At 46.3% G+C, this 13,752-nt stretch overlaps 1 protein-coding gene across 1 annotated transcript in view; it reads left to right on the top strand.

Moving 5' to 3' along the window:
* CSMD2 (CUB and Sushi multiple domains 2) overlaps positions 1 to 13,752 on the top strand; it is a gene marked incomplete at its 5' end in the record, with an annotated part of 488,286 nt that overhangs the window by 446,102 nt on the left and 28,432 nt on the right. The window contains 5 exons of the mRNA XM_081146285.1: positions 2,036 to 2,221; positions 3,010 to 3,204; positions 5,011 to 5,188; positions 6,406 to 6,650; positions 12,896 to 13,069. Of these exons, the coding sequence (XP_081002411.1) occupies positions 2,036 to 2,221; positions 3,010 to 3,204; positions 5,011 to 5,188; positions 6,406 to 6,650; positions 12,896 to 13,069 (978 nt within the window). The remainder of the gene's footprint in view (positions 1 to 2,035; positions 2,222 to 3,009; positions 3,205 to 5,010; positions 5,189 to 6,405; positions 6,651 to 12,895; positions 13,070 to 13,752) is intronic.

Below are 13,752 nucleotides of genomic sequence, written 5' to 3'. Positions count from 1 at the left end.
ATATTTATTTCTTAAAATAAATCCCCCAAAATGAGAATGTTGAATCCTAACCTATGCAAAGTCTACAGCGTTTGATACTGATTGCCCTCCTGAAAGTTGTCTTTCCTCCCGCATTCTCAGCCTTATGTACCGCATTAAAAAAAAGAAAGGGCCCTTGCCGATTATATACGCAAAAACAGGAATCATCAATGTTTTATGTTCTTGTTCGTCGGTCCCCAGCGTGTGCCTACTGTTTAATGACATCTGCCTTCTCTGTCACCTTCTGGCCTGAGCCTGGGCTTTCTCAAAAACAGAAACAATGTGTCATTAGTGTTCTGTCTGATGCCCTAAGCAAAGGTCACCGAGAACTGACTGTCCACAAACGGCAAATGGCATCTGGCTTTGGTCTTCGTGTCTCTAACTGTATCAGACATCAAGGCTTTTTTTCCAGAGCTCCTATTGAAACCGACCAGTGCCTCTCTTCTCTTTTATCTCTTGTCAGTTCCCCAAATTAGGCCCCTCTAGGCTCTGTCCACTCCCCCTCTTACTGCTCTGTGCTTCTTCCCCCGATCCCCACCCAAGCTTCCCTCTGATGCGCCCTCCCAGCCATTCCCTCAGTGCTCTCTGGGTTCCTGCTTCTGAGGCCAACAAGCATACGCCCTTGGTCCCTACCCAGAGGGCTCTCTCCACTTCCTCCCGCCACAGAGACTGTGGCTCTGCTCGGAGACCAGGGACGCTGTGGCCCTTTCCAGTGGAGGGTGTCAGTCCCCCATTTCCCACATAGCCCAGGGCCAGGAAAGCCCTGGCATTCTCCCATCCCCATTGCTGCTTCCAAACCATGGTTCTCCACCAAAAAAAAAAAAAAAAATCCCATTTCAAGAGTCGATGTTTCCTAATGCTTTCTCTCCCTTCCCCAGCCCATTATCTCACTACATATTCTCTCCTCCGGAGATGTCATCCACCGCAAGTTCTGTCCCCTCGTCTCTGACCCCTAGGAAGGGTGCCTCTTGCCTGGGTTTCAGGGGACCATGTTTTGGCATGGAGATCAGGAGACAGGCTTCTAGTCTCTCAGGCTGGGAAGTTCTCTTTTGTCTTCTTAGATACCCACAAGAGAGGGGCATAAAACAGGGGCAGTGAGAGGTGGCTGCCTCCAGCTTGATTCCCCATGCAAATGTCAGTGGAGGTCTAAGTCTTCTTCTCAAAGGGTTCAAGGGAGCAAACCAGTGAGTTAATCAGATGTGACAGGTTAGCTAACCTGGGACCATGGAAGGAGCTCACGGCTTGCTGCTCAGGCATTAAAGGAGCGTCATATCCAAACGCTCCCCTAGTTCCTCATTCCCTCGTTCCTGACCCTCCTCTTTTGGTCCCACATCTAGTCTTTGAATCCTTCCTCTGTCCTGGTATCTGAACCCCTCTCCCTCTGGACAACCCACCCTTTTCCATGTCATTTTCATAGTGGAGTCCTAGCCCTGATCCTCATCTTGGTTCTGGAAATTCTAGCAGCATCAAGCATCATTGTCAGCCAGTGTGAATGGGACTTTCTCTGCTCGAGCTTCTTCTGGCTCAAAGGGAGGGAAGTCGGAGCTCTGGACTAGTTTCAGAGGTGGGGTGGGTGAGGGACAATAGTGGGCGCTTTTAACTCCATTTGGTCTCCCAAAGTATTTTTTGAACTCTCCTGTGCTGGTGATCCTCATACTGTTGTTGTTGTTAAGATGTTTCCGCCCCGGCTGGAGCGGCTCAGTTGGTCAGGCGTCGTCCTGTGCCCCGAAAGGTTGCTGGTTCGATTTCCCGTCAGGGCACGTGCCTGGATTGCGCTCTTGATCCCCGGTAGGGGGTGTGCAGGAGCAGCCGATTGATCTTTCTCTCTCTCTCTTCCTCTCCCTTCCTCTCCCTTCCTCTCTCTCTCTAAAAATCAATAAAAACATTTTTAAAGGAAGATTTTTTTTTTCCTTTTATTGGTATTCGCCATAATTTTATTAGGGGAGAGGAGATATAAAAAGATGTTCTCAGAACACCACTTGAAGCAGACATGCTCATGACTTTTTCCCTCTGCTAGCTCTTTCCTGTGGGCTCCCTGAGGCTCCTAAGAATGGAATGGTGTTTGGCAAAGAGTACACCGTGGGGACCAAGGCTGTGTACAGCTGCAGCGAAGGCTACCACCTGCAGACAGGTGCCGAGGCCACTGCAGAGTGTCTGGAGACAGGCCTGTGGAGCAACCACAACGTCCCTCCCCAGTGTGTCCGTGAGTCCTTGGGCAGGGGAGGTGGGTGTAAGGAGGGGCTGGGTAAGCAGCCAAAAAGATTCCTGCAAGGAGGGAGCTAAAAACCCAGTGATGGGGAGAAAAAAAACATGTCCATGGAGTTTGCAAATTCAGGGAGCAGAGATAGGTTCCCACTTGAATTTGCTCTCAAGCCATTGATAACCATTGCATCCTGAGTTGTTTCCACAAAGCATCATAGAACTTAGGAATGACCTGCTCCATTTTCTTTTAGGTGGAAAAACTGTTAGAACATTTGCACAGAGGTCCTTCGATCACAAATCTCTAAAATGACAGAGGCACAGTTCAAGTCTAAGGCCAAAGTCACAAAATTGAACCCAATGGGCCATATCCAACCTGGAGATACAGGGTGTTGTGTTTTTCTTTTGTTTTGTTTTGGTTCTTTGGCCTACAGTATGATTTATACAAATTCTTCTTTGCCTTCCCAACATTTTAAAATCAGGAAATTTTATATAAAAATGCTTATTTCTAGCTTTTCTTGAAAATGAGTATCTGACCAAATAGAACTTCCGACAGCCTCACATCCGACAGTCAGTGCTGACTGAGTAGCACCTCCCTTTTTGGGTAGGAGTGCGGACCTGCCCGTCTGAGTTTGCCACAATCCCACCCAGCCCACTTCATTCATTACCAGACCTAACTGAGGACTAAAGACACTTGGATTCATCATTGCCGTCTGCCAGTCCCCAGCTCCGGACTCTTGCTGGTGTCTTCCATAGTTAATGAATCCTCCTCACCACCCCTTGTCTACCCAGCTGTGACCTGTCCCGATGTCAGCAGCATTGGTGTGGAACATGGCCGATGGAGGCTCGTCTTCGAGACGCAGTACCAGTTCCAGGCCCAGCTGATGCTCATCTGTGACCCTGGCTACTACTACACCGGACAGAGGGTCATCCGCTGTCAGGCCAATGGCCAATGGAGCCTCGGGAACTCTATGCCCACCTGCCAAAGTAAGTCTGGGAAGAGAGGGTGGGCAAGTTTGGCTCAGTGCCTCCTACCTGAACTGCCTCATACATGGGGAGGGGAGAAGAGAACTCACCTGGAATCAGGAGCTAGGGAGATGCTTACTACTTTAAGGACATACTTCTTAGCATCTTGTCATCTTTTTAAAAAGCTGCCCTTGCCCTAGCCAGTTTGGCTCAGATGTTAGAGAGTCAGCCCAAGGACTGAAGGGTCCCTGGTCCAATTCTGGCCAAGGGCACAAAACCTCAGTTGCAGGCTCCGCCCAGGTCAGGGTGTGTGTGGGAGGCCAACCTATGTGTGTACATTGATGTTTCTCTCTCTCTCTCTCTCGCTCTCCTTTCTATTCTCTCTGACCAGCAATGGGAAAAATATCCTCAGGTGAGAATTTAAAAAAAAACAGCTGTCTCTGTCCAAGTGAGCATCCACTAATTTATTTATTCAGCATTCATGCCAGGTATTATAGAGGTATGAAGATAAAAGTTTGTGGCTCCTGCCCGCAAGGAGCTTGTAGTCTACTAGAGAGGCAGACAGATAAGCACACAGTGGCAATGGGTGCGATAAGACCTGTAACGGGAGTGTGTGCAAGAGGAATGGGCATAGCACAGGCACAGGCCACCTAAGTGTGTCCGCCCGTCCTCCTCCATTGCAAACTGTTTTTCTTTGGTTCTTCATGATAGTTTCAAAGTTCAGGGTCCCTGGGAAGCCCTCTAAGACAGAGGCTTGTTAGGGAGCACTCCTGGGATCACTGGCTATGGAAGGAAGGGAGGGAAGGAGACAGGACTGGGAAGACGAAGAATTCGGGCTCTGATGCAGTAGCAGTGAAGGCCTCAGCCGCCCTCACAGAGAGCTCTGAAGCTGGGATGACCCTTCAGAATTGTCACAGGTTGTTGTCTCAAGGGCCTTTCTACCTCTACACTGACCGAGTTGGGTGCAGGCTGCCCCAGGAAGAGAGCTCGTCTTTAGATGGGAGGACTCCTCACCCAAGGCAACCTGAAGAGGGCCAGCAGGGGGGGAAGTAAATCCTTCAGTCCTAAATGGGGGCCTGCGTGACTCACCACAGCATCCGCTACAATAGGATACGCTCATAATATTTACCTAATCAATAAGGATATGTCATTGAGGAAGTAAGAGTTTGAAAAGGAACAGAAGAAGATTGCTGGTCAGTGAGCCGTGGGAAGTTTGAGACTGAGAGGAGTGGTGCCTTCCCAGCACCTGTGATCCAGGACACTGTTGTCTTATCACCCAAGTGCAGACCCCACCGTGGAACATAACCACATATGTGGCCGAGTGGGGGTCATGAGCGTGACACAGCTTATTGCAGTGAAGGGGCTCACCTTCCAGCGCAGCCCTGGCCATTGGGCCTCACCCTGTCAGCCGGTGGCTACCGGCAGCGCGGTGCTCAGCAGAAATGACACGGAAATTGATCTGCAGTGTCTGCTCCGAACACCCCTGAATTACCGATTCCATAGTCAGGTGGTTCCTTAGCAGGGTGCACGTCTGAACCACCTGACTTTTTAAAAATGCACTTGCCGGGGCCAGAGATTGTGAGTCATGGTTCAGAGTGCAGCCTGGACATTTGTAAAGCTCCTCAGGTGCTTCTAGAACACCTCCAGGTGAGAATCCCTGCTCCAGTGCAACATCACACAAGTCACTGTCATGACCCGTATTCTGGTCATGAGTCCCAGTAGAGTTAGGTTACACAGATCCTCTTTTTGTCGTATTCTTGCTAATCAGAAGCAGCACGTGTCCCTCCTCTTGGGGTGGGCTAACTGAGCGTTTTGTTATCTCTTCAGTCATCTCCTGTGGAGAGCTCCCCATCCCACCCAATGGGCACCGCATCGGAACTTTGTCCGTCTATGGGGCAACAGCCATCTTCTCCTGCAACTCCGGATACACGCTGGTGGGCTCCCGGGTGCGGGAGTGCATGGCCAACGGGCTCTGGAGTGGCTCTGAAGTCCGCTGCCTTGGTAAGTGCCCTCCCCGGGCCTATCCTACCCATTGTTCCCATCTCAGGACAGGTTAGATCTTTGTAAAGTGGGATCCCAATCTTAGAACAGTAGCATGTTACCTACTTTCATAAATGGCCCAATCCAAACATCAGCTGTTGGGCATCTACCATGACTAAAACCCTAAACTAGCTCCTTGGGGCACCCAAAGAATGAGAACAACTTAAAGTCTGGTGAGACAGGCCTGTGAGGGGTTCTCATTTTGAGCAGACAGCCTCTTATTATTGGTACTTGAATGATGGGTGAAGCCCCAATATCCGCCGTCAGGGCAACGTAAAAAGATACATTCCTGTGACACACCTAAAATACCTTTTATATTATATATTAGCAAATTTTACACATATATGTATCTTACATATATTATATAATATAGAAGTATATTTTTGTCACTTGTTTATTCTATACACTTTATATATACACACATATATAAAATAAGCTATGACACACTAATAAAAAAAGTAAAAACCTGGCTTACAAAGAACAAAATTATTGTTTTCCCCCATGGTTAACCCATCCCCTGCCCAAACCTTAGATACTATGGCTCTCTCTCCTCTCACTCCTTTCTTGGGCCCCTCAATTGCAAAGGAGGGTCCCAACTACACGAACCTAATACCATAATTGGATGGTCTGTTCCAGGGTGCCCAGTGCTGCCTCCCCACTGTCTCAGGCCCCTGTTGAGTTCACACAGAGCCAAAGTTCTCATGAAAATGCTAGGAATACGCTCTCCCCAAGCCCCATTTGATAAAAATAGCTCACCTGGGCTTGCATCATCTGTGTGGGTTGCCCCTCACGGAGAAGGAAGGATTTGAGCGGACCACCTGATTTTACATGGTTATTTTCAACACAACCAGGCTTTGACTGCCGTACTATAGATTGCAGCCCCTCCATATGGCAGGTGCTCAGGAAATGCCGGTTGATGAGAAAAAATGGGGCAGGGGCTGTGTGTGCAAGGAGGTGACAGATCATTTCCCACCTGCGCGTAGACACAGACACTAAAGGTCAGAGACGGATGGTCATATGGGCTGCAACCTTGAAATTTGGGGTTGCCAAGTCTTCAACACTGTTTCTATCATGTCTAGGATTCCTAAAGTCACTCCTGGATGGCTCCTGCCCAGGGGAGGTGGGAAAGCAATGGGCGGTTGGGTACTGGGTCCTGTTCCCCACCACCCCTGTCTCCCCCACCTTGACCAAGCCCCACCTCGTTTTCTGTAAGCCCCTCTTTGGTTTACACTCTTTCCCCATCCCCATCCAAGCCGGGCACTGCGGGACCCCCGAGCCCATCGTGAACGGCCACATCAATGGGGAGAACTACAGCTACCGGGGCAGCGTGGTGTACCAGTGTGACGCCGGCTTCCGCCTGATCGGCATGTCCGTGCGCATCTGCCAGCAGGACCACCGCTGGTCGGGCAAGACCCCTTTCTGTGTGCGTAAGTATGTGGCCCGCTCCGCCGGCACGGCCGGCTTCCACACGGCCTTCTCCCTTGTCCTCTTCCTTAGCTTAGCAGGGCTTCTGCGTACTTTTTTTAAAGATGCAATTATTACACCTGTTGTTTCTGGTTTTCTGCGTATCAGTGATGATTGCGTTCACCTTTGTGATTTCTTTCCGTGTGATTTCTTTTGGTTAACTTTTTTGTTCATTTTCTATCTGTTGGGAATTTAATTCACTTATTTTCATTCTTTCATTTCTACTGATTGTCATGGATATAAGTGGTTAGGGTTAGGAAATGTCTTCTAATCACTGCTCTAATTGTATCCCATAGATGACAATAATTCATGTTTTATTATTTATCATAAATTCTGCAATTTTGGTATTCATTTCCCCTTTTCACCCAGAAGTTTTTAAATAGAAAAGTGTTTTTTTAATTCCAGGTAAAGGACCTTTTACTTTTTTATTTTGTTATTTATTTCTAATTTTATTGCATTGTACATAACCTTTCTACTTCTTAGAATTTACTGATGCTCTCTTTGTGGCTTCATGTTTGATCAGTTGTTATGAGTGTTCCTTGTGCATTTGAGAAGAAAGGGTATTAAGGTGTAAATTTCTATAGAGAGAGTCATGAGATGTGCCTTATTGGTTGTTGTTTATGCCTTGTGTACACTTTTTTATTTTTTTGTCTACTTTACCTGTTTTGTTCTGAGAGGTGTGTTTTAAAGTTTTCTGTTATTGGTGTGCCTCTATTTTTCCTTTCATTTCCTGTAATTTCTGCTACATAAAATAGTTGCTGTGTTATTTGGTGCACAGATATTCATAACTATTACATCTGCATTGGAGATTGTGGTTTTAGCCTTTAAAAATGCCTTCCCTGTCACTTTTAATACTTTTTGACTTGAATTGTACTGTGCCTGATATTAGGCTTACAATCCTCACATTCATCCTTAACATCATAAGCAGCATTTTGTTCTTATAACATCGTAATGCCATTAGCCACCCCATCCCCCATTTTCTTATATAACCATTTATTATGTAGTTTATCAATTTTTAACAGTATCTTTTGACTTTCACGTATGGACTCAACAACAATCAATGAACCTATTCTGCTTTCCTGTCCTCGCTCCTTTCTCCTTCCATCTTTAGTTGCATTATTTCTACTTTGTCAGAACATAAAATGTTTATTATAGTGTTTATGTAATATCATTGTACCCTTTTCCCTACCTTTATTTTACTCCGCGTTCTACCATTAAATGTATTAAGAGCTCACCAATGCTGCTGAAGTTTGCCCAGTTACCTCTTAGTTGGGTCAAACTCAGTCTCTAGTCAGTTCCTCAATAATGCCTCCTTTGCATAATGTTCCCCAAGTTCTTGCATATTTAAAACTATTTATCTGAACCTGAAAGCCTGAAAGATAGCTAGACTGTACATAAAATCCTTGGTCACTCTTTCTTTCTTTGACTTTCTTAAAAATGCTCTTCCACCATGACTTTGCTTTGCATGTTACTCTGAGGAATTCAAATATTAGTTTAATTCCATAGGGTGTCCCAAAAAAAGGTACACACACACTTTGAATAATTACAAAGGCAGTGTTTATTAAAGTACATTTCGTTTTCAGAATTGAGCTATCGGCTGTTAAAGTGTGTATACATTTTGGGGACGCCCTGTATTGTTCCTATAAGTTACTTGGTGGCTTTTCTTGGGGCCCTGATGGTTGTTTTTTTCTCGATCCTGGAAGTCTCGGATTTTTACTAGGACATGCCTGACTTGAATGTTCCAAGACAACTTCCCTAGTTTTACTGTGGACTTCAAACGTGTATATTCAAGTCTCATTTCTGAAACATTTTCTTGAATTATAGTGTTAAACACTAATTCAAGCCCACTGTTTTGCTTTCCTCCTAAATCAGCTCCAATTACGTGTATGTGGGATCTTTTTTGCCTGTCTTCTGTTTCAGCCTCTGTGTCTCTGATCATTTTTACTTGTTCCTTTACCTTATTTTAATTCCCTTGGTTTTTTTCCTGACTTTCTTCAACACCTCCTAGTAAATTACACCATTTGATAATATTCTCCCTCTTGGAATTTAGTCGTTGTTTCTAAGGTAACTGAGTCCTTTCTTCAATTCTTTTCTGCAGTGCCATCAATTATCTTTTAATTTTCTCCCACGTTTTCTCCATGTCTTGTTTTAGTTTTTTTTATTTTCTGATTCTCAAGATGGTTTTCATACCTCCAGATGCTTATGTGTTAATATTGAATTCAGTTTAGAGTCTTTTTACGGTTTTCTTGTGTTTCATGTGTTTTGTTTTGGATGAGGAGATTTTCACCAGCTGAGATGTTTTGATTCCTTTCTATTTTCATTTTGTCATAGTTTTGTATAGATTTAGGCTAATATTTTCTATTCGTTTGTGGCTTTAGGGAGGTTTAACAAGAGCGCCCCCTTCTGTCAGTGTAGCAAAATACGATTGTTTTGGTTTGTTTTACATTTATTTTTTATTTAACTGTAGTTGGTCTGCAATCTTACATTGGTTATATTAATTTCAGGTGTATAATATAGTGACTCACCGTTTTTACACTTCACAATGTGATCACCCCACTAATTCTAGTAATCATCTGTCACTGTGTAAATGTATCACAATATTATTGACTATATTCCCCTTCCCCTTTTTGTTCTTTTTTATTGCAATGTAATATTCCATGGTGTGTGTGTGTGTATAATCTTTTTTATCCATTCACCCATCAGTGGACACCTAGGTTGCTTCCATATCTCAATGCAATTCCTATCAAAATACCAACATCATTCTTCTCAGAACTAGAACAAATAAGCCTAAAATTTACATGGAACCACAAAAGACCCCAACTAGCCAAAGCAATCTTGAGAAAGAAAAACAAAGTCGGAGGCATCATGCTCCCTGCTCTCAAACTACACTACAAAGCTATGGTGATCAACACAGTATGGCACTGGCACAAAAACAGACACATAGCTCCATGGAACAGAATAGGGAGCCCAGAAATAAACCCGCATTTATATGGCCAGCTAACCTGTGACAAAGAAGGTAAAAATACCCGCGGCAGTGATGGCAGCGTCTTCAGCAAGCCGTGTTGGATAAATGGACAGATTCGCATTCTGTTTTTTAATAGAAGGCTGCCTTGTGTGTGATAAGGGAAAGTTGTTTATTCTCCATTTTGTTGGTTTGTTTCGCTTTTGTCATTGCAGGGCCCCAAATTTCCCCCCTTTTGTTAATTTTTCCCTTTGTTACCAGTCTCCAGAGGACATCCCTCCTCTACCTCTATCTCCCTTCCCCCCTCCACCTCCCCCTTCCTTCCTTCCTTCCTTTGTTTGTTCACCTTCCTTTTCTTCTAGAAGCAACGAGAGCATCACACACGCGTTTCTGCCCCTCCCTGTAGTCCCTTCTTCCATTGGGGCCCGTGGAGACGAGCGTCCCCCCTCTAGCAGTGACTTTAGACCGGCAGGGCCCCCTCCGTCCCTCTCGTCTTTCCCTGCAGCCCGGGCTCCGCAGACGCTCGCATCTGAAGCAGAAGTAGTTCTGCCGGGGCTGAGTGTTGGTTGTCCTGCTTGCACATAATTTAAAGTTTATAGCGTTCTCTGTCTTCCAGTTATGCCACAGGCCCGGGCTTTCTGCAGCTTTATTTGTTCTTCCTGTTCATCTGCATTTTGGGGACTTGGGTGACCACCGTTATTCTCCGCTGCCGGGAAGTAATTTGGAAAATTCTTCACTTTTTAATGCTCCCTAAAGTAAGCCTTTGTGTAAAGGCTGTGTTCTTAATTTTTTGTAAGGCCGGTTTTTGTTTTTAATTCTTTTTTTCTTCATTTGGCTTTCTGTATATGAGACGGAGCAATGAAATAATGAGACTTGCTCAATGAGCAATCCATGAAAATGGGTCTTAATTGCTTCTAAAGTATTAAGTTTACCGAAAGCAAGGCCCGTCTCTATTCACTCCGTCTTCTAGATGTGTATGAAGAAAATATATTTGGTTTCATTCAGGAGAAAAAACGTCAAACGCCTTCAGGAAATTGGCAGACTGTGTGTGAATAGATTAGGTTATAAAGAACAGGGGGTGTTGGGGTCTGGAATTAAATAGAGAATGTCTGCTCGACCTAAAGATATTGCAGACTTGGTCCAGACTGAAAGGCTGTAAAGTATTTAGACAGGCAGACCCTGGACCTGGATCGCCTGGGTTCAAATCCCAGACCTATCGCCATGTGTCATATGGTTTTATGACTTTAGATAAGTTAGCTTATCTCACAGGGTCTCAGTTTCTCATCTATAAAGCGCAGGTACCTCAAAGGGTGTTATAAAGTTTAAATAAATTAATATATATAAAATGGTCAGAACAGTAAAATAAAATAATAAAATAATAAAATAAAAATTAGACCAGTGCCTGATACAGACGTCAGCCAGACGCGGCCGTCATTAACATTGCTGTGCCGATGACAGTGATGGTGGTGGTGGTGGTGATGCCACCAACTGTCACATCACAGAATCCAGGATCTTGTGTCCCAGGCCCTATTCTCTCCTGGAGCGCAGAAGTTTGGGGAGTATCTGGAGCAGGAAGGCAAGAGTAAATGAACAAATATTTATAAGGGCTTACTCTGCGGTAGGCACCGTGTTAGCTGCCATCACATGTGTATAAACTCAAGGTTTCCCGGATCGTCAGAGCTTTCCAGCAATCCCTCTCCGCTGTTTTACAGCTCCACCTCTTTCCTGAAGCCTCACACTCCATCTCCTCCACCGGGCTTCTCAGCAGATAGCTAAGATGGCCTGGGGTCAGAGAAGCTGTGTTCAAACTCAGAGGAACCACTTGGGAACTGTGTCCCTTCTGTTTTTCCTTGAGGGTAACGATGGTGCCTGCCTTGCAGGGCTGTTGGGATTAAAAGAAATAATGTATATAAACCCCAGTAATCAGTAGCCAACTATATAATCTCACTTCCTATTTTGCAGCAATATTAGAAGCCGTCAGACAGTAGCTCCCTCCCCGACCTGCTTCCCACCCACACCCTGTCCTTGTCTGCACCCACCGCCCCGTCCCTCTCGCCTCAATAGAAGACTCTCTCCAGGCCCAAGGTTCTGCCTGAGTCTCTGGATCTTCTTTCCTCCTCCCTCCTTCATGAGCTTAGTCTGTTTTTAACTCTCTCCTCTGAACTGCCAACCTTCCCTTTCTATTAATTTCCCTCAGCCTATAAGGCCACGTTCAATAAACAGTTCTGTGGCACCTACGATGCACCAGGCATCGTGTTAGGTGTTGTGGATAAAGATGAATTGAATGGTCATCGTCTCTCCGCTCAGGACATTTGGGTCCAGTGGTCCATGTGCTTCAGCTTCATGGGACCCTGGTTTTCCTTCCTAGTGACGTTTCTCCCTCTCCCCTTTGCAGCCTGGGTTCTCCAAGAAACAGACCTATCTGGGTGTCTGACATTTCTTGAAACTCTCCCCCTGGTTCCTGTGACACTCTCACCATCTGTCCAACTTCGGTTTTCTACTTTGCTGATGCCCCCTCAGTTTCCTTTGCAGGCATTTTGATGGATCTGCCCTCCCAAAGCTTTCCTCCTCAGCTCTCCTCTCACTGTATACGAGTGGTTCTTAACCTGGGGAAAGGGGGCCTGACTCTGTGAACCTGCTGAGAATGACGGGCCCTCTCCCAAGCTGATTGCACACACCCAATATTCTGCATATCATTTCAGTGGATCCACAGACCCCACGAAGCCTGTCTCCACTCTCCCACCATCTCCTTACAACTCTGGTTCCTGGGGTTGACCTTGGCCACTGGTCTGGCAAGGTGACCCCTCCCTCTGTTCAGGCTTGGTTAGTATTGACCCTGGGTCTGACAAGATTGCCCAGGAGCTAGGGTGGGTCTCAGTCAGCTGAGGGGTGGTCATCAGTGTATCCAACAATGAAGAGTGGAGATGGGGAGCCACAGGGATGGAGGCAGGAAATGAGGCAGGACTGTGTTGCTGGATGATAGAGAACTACAGTCCAGGCCTAATGCCCAGTGGGGAGTCATGGAATGATTTCTTTCCAGTTGTCCAAGCCATGGACATGCCTTCAAGGAAGAAGGGATGTCCCATGAGGATATCAGGAAATAAAGGTTTTGCAGCAGAAGAGACTAAAGTTAGACATATGGCTGAACTTCCCTGGTGTGCATGAGATATGCCAGGTGAGAAGAGGAAGAACTTCTTGGGTTGTGGAGTAACAGGAGGGCTTACCTATCTTCTGTTCTGGTTACAGCAATCACCTGTGGACACCCAGGCAATCCTATCAACGGCCTCACTCAGGGCAACCAGTTTAACCTCAACGATGTGGTCAAGTTTGTCTGCAACCCTGGCTATGTGTCTGAGGGCGCCGCTGGGTCCCAGTGCCTGGCCAACGGGCAGTGGAGCGACACGCTGCCCACCTGCAGAAGTGAGTCACCCTCCTGCTCCCACTCTGCCCCTGGTACCTCTGCCATCTGTGGCTCAGTAACCCACGAGCAAAAGCCCTTGGATTCAGTCCTGCCGTTATTTTGACTCAGATAGGGAAGACTTGGGACATTTATTTATGAATGGGGACTTTCTCAACCCCTAGATACAGCCATGGAAAATTTCATCATTGGTTACATTAAAAAAAAGCAAACGAAGTTTCACCTGTCAGTACAGACATAGAGAATAATCTTTTTGTTTACATTTCGTAAACCACTAATTCATCACCTAGAGCCCCGTTCTTGATGAAAGAAAGAAAGTAGAGGGGTTCAGATGAAAAGTAAAAAGCAAACAGTCTGGGGCTGGGTTGACACAGGGGAGGGAAAAGGGAAACCAAGGACTCAGGCAGCTTCTGCGTAGAGGATCTTCTGGCCCCACCTGGACTGTTTGGAAAGTCACCTCTGACGCTTTCCAAGGCTGCTGACAGCGGGAAAGGGCAAACGGAGCCGTCTGCCACTTACCAAGGGTGGCCAGGCCCCTCAGCAACGTTTAGGCGGAGAGTCAGAGTGCTTTGAACACGAGAGCCCAGCCGCCCCCAACCTGGAGGCTGGCCAGTTCTTCACAGGGAGGAGGGCTGAGGCCCCCTGACCATGGCTCCCCTCGCAGCACTGGGGGTGCGTGGTGATC

Source organism: Miniopterus schreibersii, assembly GCF_964146895.1.
Source record: "Miniopterus schreibersii genome assembly, chromosome: 8".
In the NCBI taxonomy this organism is placed as follows: domain Eukaryota; kingdom Metazoa; phylum Chordata; class Mammalia; order Chiroptera; family Miniopteridae; genus Miniopterus; species Miniopterus schreibersii.
This window is presented reverse-complemented; position numbering and strand designations above follow the sequence as displayed.